Source organism: Arctopsyche grandis, chromosome 4 (assembly GCF_051622035.1).
Source record: "Arctopsyche grandis isolate Sample6627 chromosome 4, ASM5162203v2, whole genome shotgun sequence".
In the NCBI taxonomy this organism is placed as follows: Eukaryota; Metazoa; Arthropoda; class Insecta; order Trichoptera; family Hydropsychidae; genus Arctopsyche; species Arctopsyche grandis.
This window is the reverse complement of record NC_135358.1, coordinates 26,397,506-26,415,493: the sequence shown is the minus strand read 5'-3', so window position 1 is coordinate 26,415,493 and position 17,988 is coordinate 26,397,506. Positions and strand designations below refer to the sequence as shown.

Below are 17,988 nucleotides of genomic sequence, written 5' to 3'. Positions count from 1 at the left end.
ATAGAATTTAGCTCACGACTTTAATATATGGTATATAGAAATAATTTATATTGTAACCTTCACTCAGACACTCATGTATATGAAAATCCTAATAGACAATTCCAGCAAACCTCAATTAAATCGATACCTGTTTTGAAACAATTTCGAATATATTTGAATATCGCTCAGTAGTCGTGTGCTTCATTCTCGAGGATCGCGATCATGGAGACATTTCGTTCCCTATAATTGTCTTGAGAAAATACCGCAGTGGATTCCCATTTTCTTCTGCAGCGCAGTAATGTTGGGTCAACTTATACTGACAGCTGTTGCCCAATGCCAGGGATTTAGGGCGAAAACACACTGAATAGTACGTGGTACGTGTTTTTTTTTAAGATACTTTTTCCACTCTGGCTTTTTTTCCCAAAAACCAACCAGCAGCTCTGGTTAAAAATTTAGACGTATTAAATGAGTTAAAAATAAAAACTTTGATTCGTTTGCTCTGGGACATAGCACCTGATCATTCGTGTGAGAACTACTGACTGAATGTATTTTGGTACACTTTGCTTTATTGCACTTAAACAAATTAATAGGAATACGTATGCTCTCAATATGTTTTATGTCCGTCATTTCTATCTATTTCATACAAAAAATATTGTGCTATACGTAATAGAAACAAAAATATGAATATAATTCCTTTCTAGATGCGGCAAAAACGCAGCACCCCTAGCCCATATACATGGTACACAGTCCCAAAAATCACCCCCTGGAGTGTTTTCGATATTTTTATCATTGTATTTATCCTTGCTTGACAGTGATCGATAACGGTGAATGCCATATTTGAAAAAATGCAGGAGAAAAATATGCACTCCGCACATGCAACTACACCCGAATTCGGTTAAGGGGAAAACCCACTGTCACAGCGGGGAGCCGAAGACATGACGTTTCGTACCACTTTTCGCCCTTATTATGGAGATTCCTTCTCTGGAAAGGATACAGTACCTTCCAACCTGGGTTGTAATTTTTATTTGAATCTAATCATATTTAAATGAAACCACAAAAAATCAATATTTAATCCTGTAAGCTCATGTGTATGTATTTCAATGAAATATGCGATTCTCGAAGTCTTTTGCATTACTGATTCGTATTAGCCATTGTGGGAATATTATTAGCATTGAATGCTGACTGCAAATGGAGCGGCAGGAATAAGCCGAAAAAGCTCTCCCCTTGAGCCTTCTAGTTCCAACACATTCTCGAAAGCTTTACTCGACACAAAAGGTTCATATTTCCGCTATAGAAATCCACGTTTTTTATTCAATAACGAAACTTTCGACGTAAATGCGGTGTTTCCTTTGGAGAGAAGTGAACCTCATGAACCTCAAACGATAAAGTCGAGTTTGTAAAACCTGATTTAATATTACCCGTATAGATACGCATTAAATTTGAAAAACTCATTTCAATATACATAGGTATATATGTACATAATATATTAAAACTATATATAAACTTAGTAAATAGAAAGCGGTAAAGTCTGAGGAAAGTTCAAAGAGCGCAAAGCTATTACAAGTTTTGAAAGCTCTCTCGAGCGTAACGGGGTGAAATGCGGTGAAAATATGAAAGAAAATGACGATTCAGTGGACGGAAAAGCGCATTGGTCGCAGAGTGCTTCGAAGAAGATAAGAAACGAGAAAATTCAACCCTTATTATATAACATTCATCCGAATGCTGACAAAATCCGCAACCATAATCGATCAATGTTTTTTCATGTTTTTATTATACACAAACAGTGATAGGAAAAGTTTGATGATTGAAATCGTGAGCTTTTTGGCAAATGTGGTAGCGTTTTCAACGCGTTAAATTTCAACAAAGAAGAAAGGGAAGGAAGTTCGATACGTGCTCTGCACAATTCGATGAGTATAAAAACGTATTATACAAAAAACGTATTTTTCCGTGCTTGTTAATTAACACACATACACCTATGAAGGGTGTAATAAAAAGCTGAAATGAACGATTAACCTGTCACAAAAAGTAAGTAAATTTTTCCCCACACGAAAAGTAATAAAAATAACGATCAACTTGTGTTCAAATACGAATGGTGCTTAAAAATACCTATAAATCATTATATGTTATATATCCTCTTCAAAAAAAAAAGAAAAAAATACTGAAAGAACGTGGAAAAGAGACAAATTAGTCGGTTAGAATGACTTAAGTGTAATACGTGACTGGAATATTATTATATGTATGTATACCTAACTAAGTAAGTGGAACAAAATACGTGTACAATGAAATAAACTTTTTACGTTTATATATGTACATATATTTTAATTTTTCATCAAAGAAGACATATTGCAAAAAAATAAACAATACATATAACATATATGTATATATAAATAAACTCAAAAGCAGATAAAGGTTTATTTATTCAAAAAAACGCTATTCGGTATAAATAATAACGGTAAGTAAAGACTTGTATTATTATATAAACAAATTATATATTAGATTACATAGTAAACACTAAAAAATTTCAAACTACTTTTAATATGCTACATGAAATACGTCAATTGAGCAACATAACATACCTTACAACTTGACTAAAATATTGGTGCGAATCAAAAAGGACCACTTTAAACTATGATCATGTGCATATGGAAAATTTTATGACATTGCACGATAAAATCTTACAAATACAAAAAAATATTCCAAGTTTACAAATATTACATAAAGTTCAAATTTTTTTTTATTTGTTATATTTTAAACTAATTTTGAGTTTATATAATGATAAATTTTCACAATAGTTCTGCGCATAAACAAAAGACCGCATACGCAGATATAAAATAATAAATACGAACCCTAGTGAAAATCGTTAAGGCTGGGAAATTTCCCCAACGAACGATCAAAATAACACACACATACATATATATACACCCTCGTCGAGAATTAGGGATAATCATTTATGCAAAATAAACGGCCCAAAGAGATAGTGTTAAATGGGGAGACATTGCGATAATGTCGACATTTTAAAATAAGCTCCGTTTTATCCAGGAAGCTTTTGCGAATTTTCCAAACGTCGTTCTCTTTACGAGCATCGTAGTGAACGTAGATAGAATTTCAAAGGAAACACATACATACATGTCAAATTTTAAACATTATATATTTTTAATTGACATAAACATCTTTCCGCCTGCGGATAAAAATGATAAATTATTTTATACATTTTGAATGGATATAACATGAAAAATTCATATCATTAAAGTTAAACGAATTTCAGTTGACGTATTCCGCTTCGTAGACCTTCTAGAGGGAAAAAAACAAATTATAAAGTGTGGTAAAACCAACGCGAGTGTTGCGAAAGATATATTACTTCCAGAACCCCACCCTTTTGCATTAAATCAATAAAGCTCAAACCCCTTATAAATAAAGCATTTATCTCCTATATTTTTAAGTCTACAATTTCAGTCATTTTTCAAAAAAAAACCTTAATCTTTTTAAAAAGTATTAAATCATTATTATTACATTCATGAATATGTAATGACGTCTACCGACAAAAGACTAATGAGAGTTCCCCACCGAATAAACTCCATCACGAGAAGCGAGAAGAAGACGAATAGAACGAATGAACTGATTAATTCTCAAGAGACCGAAGAATCAACATTTTAAATAAAGCCAAAAGAAAAATCCTTTGCAATACGTAGTTAAAGACAAAAGAAAAACTTGGAACAAAGAAACACACCTGACCCAGCCTCATTTCTTTTCACGCCAAAACAGAATAGACCATTATAAAGCATATAAATATCATAACCCTACAAAAAAATGCTCCCGTTTACCTTACGAGTTTTTTTTCACCCTCTTCTTAAAAACAAAGAAAATACTACCCTTTTAGAATTGTGAGGGAAAAAATACACGTATTAAGAAAATTAAGGTGGAACTTATCCCAAGATTCCAATAAAAAGGTGTATCCCGCCACGTTCGCAAAATGCCCCTCGTATTTACATTTCTATTAGTAAAAAAGGGGAATATCCAGACGTGCAGAAAAAATGTGTGTTCCGAGAAATATTATACAAACAACAGACATTTTGCTTAATGTGAAGGATGAATTTATATAAAAAGATTATATATTCATTCGCTAGAATGAATCGCTTTTATATAAAAAATCAAATCCATATTTGATCCAAAATTGAAAAATCGATTAGTCGAATTAGTCGTTTTACTAATTTGGTCTACCGATAAAATATTTTACGCTTAGAACACCATATTTCGCAGTGAAACAATTAGCTTGGGAGTAATTAATACAATACATAATTGCGTCATATTCTATTTATTAATCAAAATAATAAGTATCGCGGATTACGATCAAATTAATTATTGATTGATTTTCCTAACAAGCACTACAAACTTCACTTAATCGAACGATCCAACGACTGTATTCACACAAAAAAATCTATTCCTCGTGAAATATCTAAATAAAATTACATAATGATTGTGACGATCACGAATGAATTTATTGTGACGATCTTACAAGGTATGTACTTCGAAAGAGATAACTGATTTAATTTATATGAGTTGTCGTAATGGATGATATTCAGCAAGTCGACGCACAATACGGTCAACTGTCTAATAGAAATTAACAACAACGTGGTGGAAAGAGTAGATAGTTTCAGATATCTTGGATGCTATCTGGGTGTAACGTGTGAAAGTAAACAGGAAATTCGCGTTAGAGTGGAGCAAGGAAGAGCTGCATTCTTAAAATTGAAAAATGTCCTAACCACACGTGATCTCAGTACAGCACTCCGACTTAGACTTCTACGATTATACGTTTTCAGCATCCTTCTGAATGGGAGAGAAACATGGACCCTGACAGATGCCACTTGCAAAAAAATGGTCCTTTGAGATGTGGATATACAGAAGGATGCTGAGAATCTCATGGGTGGCGCGTCGTACCAATGCCCTGATGGGAAAACATGTCAAAGTGCTCAAAAGTGTGAAAAGGCGAAAGTTGGAGTACTTTGGACATGTGATGCGGAACGAGAAATACGACCTCCTGCGCCTAATAATCCAGGGGAAAATCGTAGGCAGTAAAGAATCTTAGGCAGTGGTGCGGCCTCAGCACACGAGCACTATTCCGAACAGCCATTACCCATTTTCTCGCAAATCTCTAGTTTTCAGCAATCTGGAATTTCGCTGAATTGTATAAAATGCTGCAAATTTACAAAGCTAACCATTAATGTATCAGTGAATGTTAATTGATATGTATTTACTGAATTTCGCTGAATTGTTTAAAAATGTTGCAAATTTACAAAATTTGACCATAGATGTCTCGGTGGGTGCTAATTGAAATGTATTTACTTTGTATAAAACTTATATCGAATGTACAATGTACAAACGGCTAGGAAAGCCCATTGGGGTTACCTGTTAGGCCTTCCTGCTATAGATTAAAAATAAATAAATAAATGTACAAGAAATTGACCATGGGTGTCGCCTTGGGGATAACCTGTCATGGCACCTTTGGTAAAAATGTATTTATAATAAAATAAAATATACATATAATACAAATGACGATATTTTCATTCATATTCATCAAAAACTCCGGAAAATATCGGATACTTATATTATATTGAAAAACAAAAATGGAATTAAAAAATTCCAACACAATTAATTTCATAAAAATATAATAATATCCGTATGTACTTGAACGATGTTGGAGTGCGATGATAGAGGAATAGTTGGAAAAGCAACACGTAGGTCGTTACGCCATAGAAGAGTCGAGTTCAGGCGAGTTTCTCCTGAAAACATACCATGCTGATATTTGTGAAGGCCGGTCAGGGGCCGACTAAGGGGGATGGAAAATTCCAGACAGAGAAGGAAAACCCACGGATCAATACGGGGGAGGAAACCAAAGGAGGATACGCAGCAAATCCCTAGCGTGCCGGAAAAATCCTCCCGAAGGAGACGCAGACGAGTCTGGAGCGGCGAGCCGCAATAAACGCCACAAAGGAGACTAAAACCACACATATGTATGCGAAAAAAAATAATAAACAATGAAAAACGATCTTACAAGACCGCTGGGATTTAAATGATGAAGAATCCCGCGTTGAAAAAACCGATGCGAGGACGTTTGTTTTTAAAGCGGTACATATTCAACAAGTGTTTAATAATAATAAAAAATCCTAGAATTCACGTACTGTTATTTAATTTTTTTTTTTTTATTCAATCAATCTATGTACACTCGTCATTACAGATCGCTCCAACGCGACGAGTGTACTATACAGATCAAGAAACACGCCAAATTATTAAAAGGTTAATACATAATTCGAAATTATACATGGTCAAACATAGCAAAGTGCATTGCAAACATCGTATGCAATACAATCAACAAATATTTATACAACAATACGAATTTTTATACAATAATCATACACAAAGACATCTATGGAGAGAAACCCAGTGAAACTTGAGATATAACTAGACTGCGGATTGACACCGTGCTTTTTCCAGGAATCGGGGCGGTTTAGCTCTAGTTACAAAGCTAGAGTCCAAAAAAAGCGTTAGGCGAACCTTTAACAATGCATTTACAACAATTGAACAATACGCGGCACCCTCTGAGTCCGGGCTTTAGATATAACATAATAACTCAAGATTTTGCGAGAATAATGGGAAGGGGAAAGCCAATTTTGCAGGAATCGTGTCAATGAAAATCAAAAAAATTGGCAAACTCTGATAAGAAACGACCGACCCGGTCACAAACCAAGGTCCGGCAGCAACCAGTGTGACTCGAACTCGTAACCACACTGACCATAGCAAAATATGCTAACCACCAATCCAAGCTGCTGGTTGGTTTATATTATAGCAAAACTTTTTTTTTGTTAAATACTACAAATGAAATTTAACAAAAAAAAAAACTAATAATTGTAATATAATTCTTTACGACAGAAATGCTTAGTGTATTGGAGCACTCACAATAAACTCAAGTTTTTTACTCTCAAACGAATATTATTAAAGAATATTCATAAAGAATTCTATTACACTTATTGGTTTTTTTTTTGTTAAATACTACAAATGAAATTTAACAAAAAAAATTAATAATAGAAAATAAAGTGTAATAGAATTCTTCATATATAGTTTGAGTGTAAAAAACTTGAGTTTATTGTGAGTGAGCAAACAGTAAGCATTTATGTCGTAAAGCTACATTTACAACAATGGTCATCGAAAAACGTATTCATTTACATTTCATGTATTCGAATATTGTTTGAGAAGTGTTGAAACTATTAAAATCCGCATCCATTATATTATAATAAGGTTATATAAATACAACAATAATTCTCGTTGAACGAGCTATGCGAATAACATTATAAACTCAGCATTAAATATAAAAAAACGAGTGTTCCAGCGACGAAACAGCAATTTGTCATTCATAGCGAGCGATTTATTTCCTTTCATTTGTTCGTTTTCTGTGAGTTTTCCGCATTTTTCCAGACGCGACGCTTTCGGGATATCGTCGTCGTCGCCGTCTCCTCGATGCCCTCGACTTCCTCGCTCTAATTTATATTCTCAGCATCCCCATCCTCCCAGCCGTCCCATTTCCGAGATGTTAAATTTACATTGGGTCATATTCTCTCGCTTCCATTGCGAATTACATGTACATATAAATATAACTACATACAATTCAGATTCCTATCGTTTAAATTGCCTGTAAGGGGGCACAATCACGCCAAAAGTCAGTTGGGTTAGTTCAGAAAGATAATGGTCAATTATTTATATACCGTTGTAATACAATTAAACATTCGACTCCAATTCAACAAACGCTCCTTCTTAATTATGCTCTCGTTTCAATCCGATTACTTTCGTACCCCTTCGTAATCCTCATAATCCTGATCCTTTCAACGAAATTTACTTGGGGATTTATTAAATATTGGATTTAAAAAAAAGCCTTGTGCTAATCGTTAAAAGAATTTATAAAGAAAAAAATTATTCAAATCATATCCAATCCAATTTTATACAGATATTTTCTAGGATGTATAAAATTAACATATATGTAAACTATGCATGTACATATGTATATAAGAAATGAATATGGAATATTACCCGTGCTATTTCATGCCGTGCAATTTGCTTGAAAGCCTTTTAAATAAGCAACATTAAATTTGTAAAACCATCGTATAAATAACCAGCCGTACATATTCAATGTATGAAAATTTCCAAGAAAAAAGAATATTGAATTCAATAAGAAAGACGAAGCCGCAATAAACAATTTAGCTACGTAAATATAATAACTATTCAAGTATCCTTAAAAAATATATGTATATATGTATATTTTTTTTAATCCGATCTTTTCGCACAATGCGATGGATTGAGCGGTGACGTCACGCGGAAAATTCAGTGGAAAGTCAATTCAACCTTTGAGAAAAGCAAACAAACGCCTATGTGTCGGCACATGATGGAAATTCAAATCGTCCAAAATGTATGTACGTGAAAAAAATTTAATCCTGTCGAACCTTGTCAACTGGGACTACGATCAATAATATATACCGACCCCTTGAGAGATTAAAAATGCAAACGTGCGTGTCCAAAACGCATAAACAACAGCTTTTCTTCATCCCAAGAGTAGTGAAAAAACCCAGATAATTAATGGAACGCGATCCTTATTCGATCACGTATAAAATCACGTTAAAAGCAAAAATGAACGTATAAAAAACCAAACAACTCCTACATCCTCTAAAATTCTGACCCTTTACCGATACATTCTGTATATTGGCCAGAAGCTAGTTTTATCGCAGGTGAAAGCCGATATTATTCGTCATAAATTGCTTTTAACGATCGATTCGATACAACAACGCTGTTTTCTAGTGCGAAAAAAATCAAACACATTGATAAAACTCGATTCGATCTCCACGCTAATAATTTTCATATAAAATTTATTGCGAAAAAGCTCCGACCCTAGGGAGAAATAACGTAACGTACACCCAAGTACCTGCGTAAATTTCACGCGAATTATTTCGGTTTACGTTACATGAAGCGAACGGTTATATTTATAGACCAACATATACATGTTTATTTTAAACGGGAATATTTCAAAAATAAAATGATTCCCCTTTAAGATATGCTATGATAATAAGTGGGCGGGCAAAGGACCTTACAAACGTGGGCGAATTCTGAAATAAAGTTGTATTTAAACAACTTTACGGGTGAACGAATTTCATTACGTCAACAATTGGACAATTTTCCAATTACGAAATGCTGTGCGAACTTTAAATGCTCCAGAAGCCTCAAGAAAACCACCGTCGAATGTTATTTTAATTAAATAATACTAGGAAAAATTAAAGCAGGTACATAATCAAATATTCAACACCGCATATACATTTATTTTAATAATGCCCAACAAGCTCAGAATTAAATTCATATGTATTAAACTTATATACGTATGTGTGTATAATACATATGTAAGAAAATTGGAAAAAGTGTACACTTTTCCATAGAGCTCATTGCAGACTAATTAATAAAAGAGATTATTGGATTAACTCTACTAAGCATATAATATAGGAGTATTTAATATATTATTATTTATGAATTTCATCAATTTATACCATCCACATTTCGAGTTAATTTATTTGGTAAAATGAATTGTAATTACGTATATCTTTTATTTTATTTTAATTTGTGTTACTAAATAATATGGATATTTCGAAACTATTTAAATTTATATTTTATAATAAAGTCCATCTATGTACATTTTGTATCATGTATCTACCTACATATTTTTAAATAAATAAATTTAGTTTGAGATCTTATTTTAATTTAAAACTTTATCACACATTGTGCTGTTTATTTCCATCTCAAAGTGTATCAGCCTATTTAGAGATCAAAACTTTCAACAACTTAAATAACTCCTTGGCTTAATAAGAAACTATGTATCTATAAGCTTATACATAAGCTCTATTTAGAAGTTTTCGTTATAGAAATCTAATTCAGACAAAATTTGAATCAATATTCGCATAATATTTAATATATACACCTCACCTGCAAATAAGATGTGAGATAAATATAATAGTATCCGATCGCCGCAATTTAATCATGATAATACCTACCTGAATTCCATCGAGTGAAAATTGAGGATTGATTACAGAAACAAGCCTAGAGAACATAAGGAAATTTATACGTATTACGAACGAGTGACAAATATCCAGGGAACGACTATGAAAATAAAACCCACAGGGACCCATTTCAGCCCATATCTACATAGGGGTGGGTTCGGATTCCATCTCTAAAGCCCGCCGATTGTTTGAAAAATGGCCACCGTCGCACGAGACAGATATTCGAACTTTTCCATTCAACCTTCGAGAGGTTTTACAACATGTGAAGAGAGAAAAATGGATTTGCTTTCGCCAGACTCTTCTCAACGCTCTTAAAGAGATTTTTCGTTTTCGGGGTGTGTCCTTTGTCGCGGAACATTTCACAACAACTCCCAAAATTCAGAGGAGGACTCTCGTCCAAAAAACAGTAAAAATCGAAACTTGCGGATACACTGCGTCTCCACCATTCTGGCCAATGGCCAAAATGGCTCATTTCACTGTTAGGGTGGCCTCGCATTTACGTAACGTTTCGGGGCTATCGACCCAAAATCCACTGTAACTTTTGACGCGTTGCCATTACAAATCATTTTCACGAAATGCAATCAAATTTCAATCTCTTTCTTAATACATCATGATCATTTTATTTAAAATATATTACTGAAGCGTTCTAAGATTCGTTTATCTAATCAACTCTCCTGACAATTTACTTTTGATATCAATAAAGTAAAATTATATTCCGAAAAAATTGAAAGAACATCATTACTACTGGTGACAAATATTGAACAAACGGCTACAGAGATTTAAAAAAAAAACGAAACAAACAAGGATTGCTCACAGAAGAATGACTACCCTTGGGATATCTCAAGGAAGTAAATTCAAATGCAAAAATAACAACTCCAACGTACACAAACACATAATATAACAAATAAAATGTACCCTTCGAAAGCTGATAAAGTATATAATATGATAAAGTTTTATATGACGTTACTCCAGTGTCCAATTTTCAAATGTAGTTTCGAAGCGCAATTCGATAGTCACTATCGTACGTGCATTTTGTACCCGACGAATACATCGCTAGAGATATGTATATACGTACATTTTATATATTTATATAGAATGAAAAATATATTTCGATTTCAATAATTGAAAGCGACTTGTCTAGTGTTCCGAATCAATGCTATTGCGATTTAATTTAATTGGTCCTTCGCAGTGAAATTAAATTTGCGTACGCAATACAATAGAAAGAGGCGAATGTGTGTAGTGGACTTTTATTGAAATGTCCCGAGTACGAATGAAAATTGCCCATCAAAATAATTACCGATAAAAGTTCAACAGTAGGCGCGTACGTACGACTGACTTTACGTTGGAAAAACAGAGTTTTCCAGCGATAAAATATTCAATCGATGCACTCGAATCGGAATTTCGGAATCGGATTTATTCGACGTTCTTTCTCGGCAAACAAGCAATCTCCATCTTTAGCCATAGATGCGACCCAAAGCTATAAAACTGTCCGTTCCAATTTAAATCAAGATTTGGGTTGACCACTGCCGCAACTGTAATTGACCATAAAGTAGACGCAAATACCTAGACTAGAAAGATTATACGGCGACAATCTCAAACAAGAATGTTGGAATAGGAAATAATTTGACATCCAGTATATGTATGTATATGTACATATGTATGTATGAACACGCATATCGGAAAATGTTGAATACTGTAAAATATGTAATAAAACCACGGTGTAGTTCGCTGTTTACTAGTAGAGAAGGTCGTAGGTTAAAATTCCGAGTAATGGTTTAATAATATACGCTGCTGGCGAGATTCAGATAGACCTTCTTCTGCTGGAATTTGCCGATTTATCTAGCTTAATTATTGTGACGGATCCAATAAAATCAATAAGCATTCTCCCCCCTTTAGTTTCTCGCAAATTCGTCATGTTTCGAATTTGTTGATTTTTGATTGTACCACTTTTCTATAGATAACGATATTGTGTTTTGTAATAATTGCATTGTATATTATATGTTTAGAATTGTTGAAAAATCATATACAAAAATTTTACCATAGGCAACCTTTCACGGCACTTTATGCGTGGTAGAAATTTATGCATAACACTTGTAAATATTATATATAAATTTGAAATCATATTCGAATAGTGTTGACAAATGGTAGGTATGATGGTTTTGCTAATTTAATGAGGCACCGTTTCAACAATGAAATGAGATAAATTGGCAAACTCTGATTGGAAACGATCGAGTTGGAATCCCAAATATCTAGGTCTGACCAGCACTATAGCGGAAATACAACGAATAAATTCTATTCAATCGAGACAACCTAAATCTCATTTCTCTATCGATCTCTTCTTTCTCTTAATACTTTAATTCAGTATTTTACATTTTTTGATCGAAGTTATGGATTCAAAACGATTTAAGTTATATTTAGGAATTTAATACATATCTATGTATGTATGTCCTACAAAAGGCAAATAATTATTAAGAAACTATTTTTTGTCAAAATCAATAAACTATGTACATCCAAATGATTCTTTAATCATTTTTATGAAATTTTAATCGTTAACTTACAGTATTACGACATTTTATCATATTTTACGACAACTTTCTATGTACATATATTAAACTATGTACATATGTAGTTTAAATTTACTCTACCCTTGGAGGTTTAAAAATAAAAATAGCGACAAACTGGGTTAAATATCTAAAAATGTACCTCGTAATTTGCCTTCGTGAAAATATCCATTATATACATTTTAAAAAATAACGAAAAATAAAACACGATAATTTATTACAAATATGTATTTGAAATTTTTGAAAAAGGCCATATACGGCAGAAAAAGTAAAATGAGAAGATTAAACAATCCGAATTCATCCAACGATAGTGCGTAATCCGCACAATGAAATCATCTGATTTATAAAAAAAATCTCATTTCCAGCAAAGAAAAAAATCTCATGTGTGGGCGCATCGATAAGACGGCTGGCTTTCAACACCACATTTCAACGGATAGGAAGTTGGGAGGGAGGGAAATCGTACGATTCTAATCAAAATCGCAAAAATTATTTTCACGAGGAAAGCATGGAATAAAACCCCGTGCGCCGAGAGTCGTGTGTACGCCATTCGTATGTATTTCACGATAGTGGTACGTGAATTTCCCGAAGTGTCGGGTCGGGTACGGTGGGGGGTAGGGGGTGGGAGCTAGACGAGATCAGACCCGGGAATGGGGCGCCGGCGGTGGGCGAAAGCGCGGGGGCGGAGGCCCAGAGGGGGCAGCCCCGGCGGTCGATAACGGCCACGGAGTTACGTAACGCGGGGTTGGGGAGGGAAAACTCGCTACCCAACGCCGTGACAAGCCGACGAACGAGACCACCACGGGACACCCATTTTCCAATAAAAACAATGGCGGTGACGGTCGTGACTGGGATATCCAGAAATCCCACTCGGGACCCATCGTTTGGCCAGAGCGAAACCGTGAAATGGCACTAGGCCTTCATACGGAAAACGTGGGTTATTTAGAAAATAAACAGGGCGGAAAGTAAACTTTGAGAAGCGTATGAATTCTTTATGATTTTCCCGTAATCGAGACGGAATAACTTACTTCGGCTACGATATATTTTCCATTCAACAAGCTGATGAAACGAATTATTCAGCTATCGAATTTCATTGCGAAAGTTTACTGTTTCGAATGAACACCTGAAAATTTCAAACTTCTACCATTTTATCCGGGAAAATCCAAATTTTCCACCATTGACGAAGGCAAAGATCATGTAAAGATCAACTCTTAAATAATAAAATTACCTTTATGATTGCAACATAACCCATTTGATATTATACTAAAGTTAAATTATGTCAACGCGCATATATAATATGTGTATATAATTTGTAAAAATTATGCACAATAATCTGAAATCTATAGATATCTCTATAATTTCGTGTTTATTATATGTATAAAAATTGTAATAATAATTGTACACAAAAATCTAAAAATAATCCATAGACGTCTCTATGATTATTATTTCTGTACAGATTAATTGTTATATGCTATGTATTCTGATTGTAAATGTATTATTGTATTTCTGACCGTTATCGTACACTCGTCGCATTGGAGCGATCTGTAATGACGAGTGTATATTGATTGTAACAATAAAATAAAATAAAATTAATGAAGTTTAACGCATGTAGAAAATTTAATCTTTACATACGTAATACATCCTTCGGGTATAATGTTTAGACTTTAATGTATATACATTTATAATACATATGTTTATAAAGTATTATTTGTACTTTTCTAACAAATCAATTGAAAAATGCAATATTTGGTAGCTTTCTACACGATACGCTATACGTACATACATATGTGTGAAAAATGAGGGAAAACGACAACAAAAGTCGAACCTAGGCAACTTCGAAATGACGTAAATCAATTATTTGCTAAACTGAGTTATGAACGAACGGGTACACACATCCACGAGGGGCCTACTGACCTGCTGACCCAGTTCAAAACTCATCCAGAAAGATGCACCAGGAACACGGACGCTAAATCGTGGGGAAAATACTCGTTTCATCGACATATAAAGTAATAATTCAAGCAGTTAAACCATGGAGGAGGAGAAGGTTGTCATGGTGAAAATTCTATGGATTTTCCTACATGAAATTCCGACATCGCTCGATAGGAATTCTAGTCGTATATTATCATGCAGACCAACGCTTCAAAATGTACATATAAGTACATACACAAATTACATATCAACGGTTAATACTCACATTTTCCTCGACTGTTTTCTTGATCTTGGCTCCGGCCTCGCTGACTTTAGCTCCCGCCTTATTCACAGCCGAATATAGAAAACTACCCAGAGATTTCGCCCCGGCTACTGCTTTGGTTGTAACTGCCGAATTTAACAATGTACATTATGATTACAGTCAAATTGTACTACTTGATAGAGCAGCAGACTTCGATTTAAATCGAATCTGCGAATGATTCAATACTATAAGGCGTACCGTTTCCGATTTGACCAGTGTTTTCTTCGGTGGGTGTTCCCGTAGGAGATGCTGGACCACTGTCAGCTCCTCCTGTGGCACTGCAACCGAACAACAGCAACGCTTAAGCTAAGTGTACACGCTGACGCACTGAGGTCAGACAGTGTTACTAATTGGAAAATTTCTCATGAAAATCAGGTCTCAATTGCCCTATCTTCAACAAATTCAAATTTCCATTTATAGCGGAAAACAATATCGCGTGACTTAAAACTGTATGCTATTAATATTTCTTATCTTGCCAGTAAAAAATAATATATATCAGTAGAAAAAGTGTTCATTAAATATTTTTCAAATTTATCATACATATGTATAACTAAATATTATATTGATTTATCAATTTAAAAAATTATTATTTCATTTAATTTCGTAAGTATACAAACTGCGTTGAAATAAATTAAAATAATGGGCGTTTCTCAAACAATTGAATAGGCTTTATGGCAAAAATTATAAAAAAAATTAACTCGGTTAATTAATTCAAATTTACGATGTTTAAAAAACGCCTTTTTCTAGTATAACAATTTGCTGTTAAGATTTTTCGATATAACTATATAATGCAAACGTATGTATGAATATAAAACTGTGAAAATCGTATCAGCATTTTTATGTGCTAAATGTTTTACTCCTATTGAGAAGAATAAACAAGCCTTTTACAAAAAATCTAAAATATAATATTTCAAAGCAGAAAAATGCATAACAATAATGATGCTGATAATAATAATAATAATAAAATGTGTACTAATAATAATGATCGAGTGAAAATCTGAAAAATTAAAATAATGAATATTGAACGAAATTAAAATCAATAAAAAATGGGGTTCATCCATAAATGACGTCACTGATATTATGTTGATGTCTAAATCAGCATCGATTGCGCTAAGCATGATCCAACGCATAATTTCCATGATCGTAAAAATTATTTCTATTATGACAAAAAAAGTAAAAATAAAAATGCGAAAATTAACGTGTTCTATAGAAAAACTAATGATGTTCAAACAGTATATGTACATATTTAATACAAAAAATAAATATTTAAAGGTATAGAAGTGCATGGAGATCACGCTATTGAAAAAAGGCAAGATTAAACAGTTTTGTTTATATAGTATGTGAACGAGACAACAACCTGAATAAATAATAATTATATATTATGTCTCACATCAGCTCTGCGCATCTATGCTTTTTTTCAATAATAATTTGCATCATTGGTTATTCTTATACATATAATCTTTAAAACATAAAAGAAAAGAAATACACAAACAGTAAATCAAATTAAATGTAATGTGAAAAATGTTATGTAAGTACATATGTACATATGGATGTGTACCATTATTGAGATTTCTCCCCCCATATTGTGTTCTTTTAATACAATTCTACGAATTTACGCAGCATATGTGTGTATGTACTTACAATGTAATAGAAAAATGAGAAAGTTTATTGAAATATTTGTATTAGTGACGAAACATTTTGAGATAATTCTTCAAAATTACTTACATATAAGCCCTTCGGTGAAAATAAATTGAATTTTACAATTTTATGTACATATGTGTGAGACTTGTACGTATGTAATTGAAATGAAAAATAAGTTATGAAATGAGAAAATAAAATATAAATATTATTTACTTATTAAAAAGAGAAAAAAAAACATGCGAAAATCAACATACACGTCTTATTCTATCTGATCAAAATACTGTAATGAAATATAACAAAATAAAAAAATTTGTGTCTTATATTTAAATATGTAGTATATAAAAGCAAGCTCGAAAAAAACCTAATATACATATTAACGTTGGCGTTAATACGTATTGAGCTTATTCATATTTAAATATCATGCAATGTAAAGGAAGAAAGAAGGTTCATAAAACGAAAATCAATATATAATAGGTAGATTTTTTAACATAAATTTCAGCAAACTATAGCCGTACAAAACCCAGGTAGGTGTGAACGGATCTCAGAATTCACCGAATGTGGTTTCAAAAATTAAAATCAAAATTTACAGCAAATACCAAGGGTAAACCAATGTTGCAAAAAATTATCAAAAATGCAAGTAATAAAATGAAAAAGTGTGTTAAAAATTAGTGACTCATCATTTAACGGATAACCCCATACCTAATGTACCTAGAATTGTCATCTTCATCTTTGACAATATCGGCGGAGGGGTCCGTGGCCGGCTCTGGCGCCGGCTGAGCCTCACCACCTTCTGCCGGGGCTGCCTCAGCTTCGGCTCCTTTCCTCAACCCAGGAATGGGTATCCCGGAGCCGAGCCATCCTGTCATTTGAGACTTCACGTTTGTGAACATATCCAACCTGCTGCCAGACTTCGTAGGACTATAGTGGAAATTGCGAAAAAAAAAAAAAGAACGAATAGTACTCAATCGATACAAAACTAATTCAATAGTAAAATTATCTATATTTAATTGTGAAATATATGCTACAATAACTATTACAGCATCAAATCGTGGAAAAGGCTGCGAATTAGACACTGTAATATAAACAGTTGGACTCAAAAAACCATATTTTATTTAAAAAATTACATAATTTGCGTAAAAATTTTAACATTTTATAATTAAAATATATAGAAATATACTGGAATTACTGGAAGCCTGAAATTTACCAGAAGAAAATGAAAAAAAATCTAAATTTCCGTAATAATAGTGTGTGTGTGTGTGTGTGTGTGTGTGTGTGTGTGTGTGTGTGTGTCTCGAATAGGCTCCTAAGCCACTGAAGCGATTGCGATGGAACTTTCAGGATTTGTTGTATGATTGTCGGGGAAGATTACTGTGAAAAAAAACGGGAAAAAACGGGAACGGAAACGGGAAAAACGGGAATGAGTGTCATTGCAACGCAATAATTTCAAATGTGTTCGATGCCTGCGTTTTTCCGACAAATGGGAACGGGAACGAGAACA

The 17,988-nt window shown here is 33.4% G+C and overlaps 1 protein-coding gene across 4 annotated transcripts in view; it reads right to left on the bottom strand.

Annotated features, from left to right (window-relative positions):
• Sap47 (Synapse-associated protein 47kD) overlaps positions 1–17,988 on the bottom strand; it is a 38,852-nt gene that overhangs the window by 19,599 nt on the left and 1,265 nt on the right. For 2 of the 4 annotated variants that reach the window (XM_077429821.1, XM_077429823.1), the window contains exons 2-4: positions 17,199–17,408; positions 15,048–15,127; positions 14,814–14,935 (exon numbers count right to left, since the gene is read on the bottom strand). In XM_077429821.1, the coding sequence (XP_077285947.1) occupies positions 14,814–14,935; positions 15,048–15,127; positions 17,199–17,408 (412 nt within the window). Of the gene's footprint in view, positions 1–14,813; positions 14,936–15,047; positions 15,128–17,189; positions 17,409–17,988 lie in introns of all 4 variants that reach the window. The other 2 variants (XM_077429820.1, XM_077429822.1) reach the window with 1 other exon arrangement.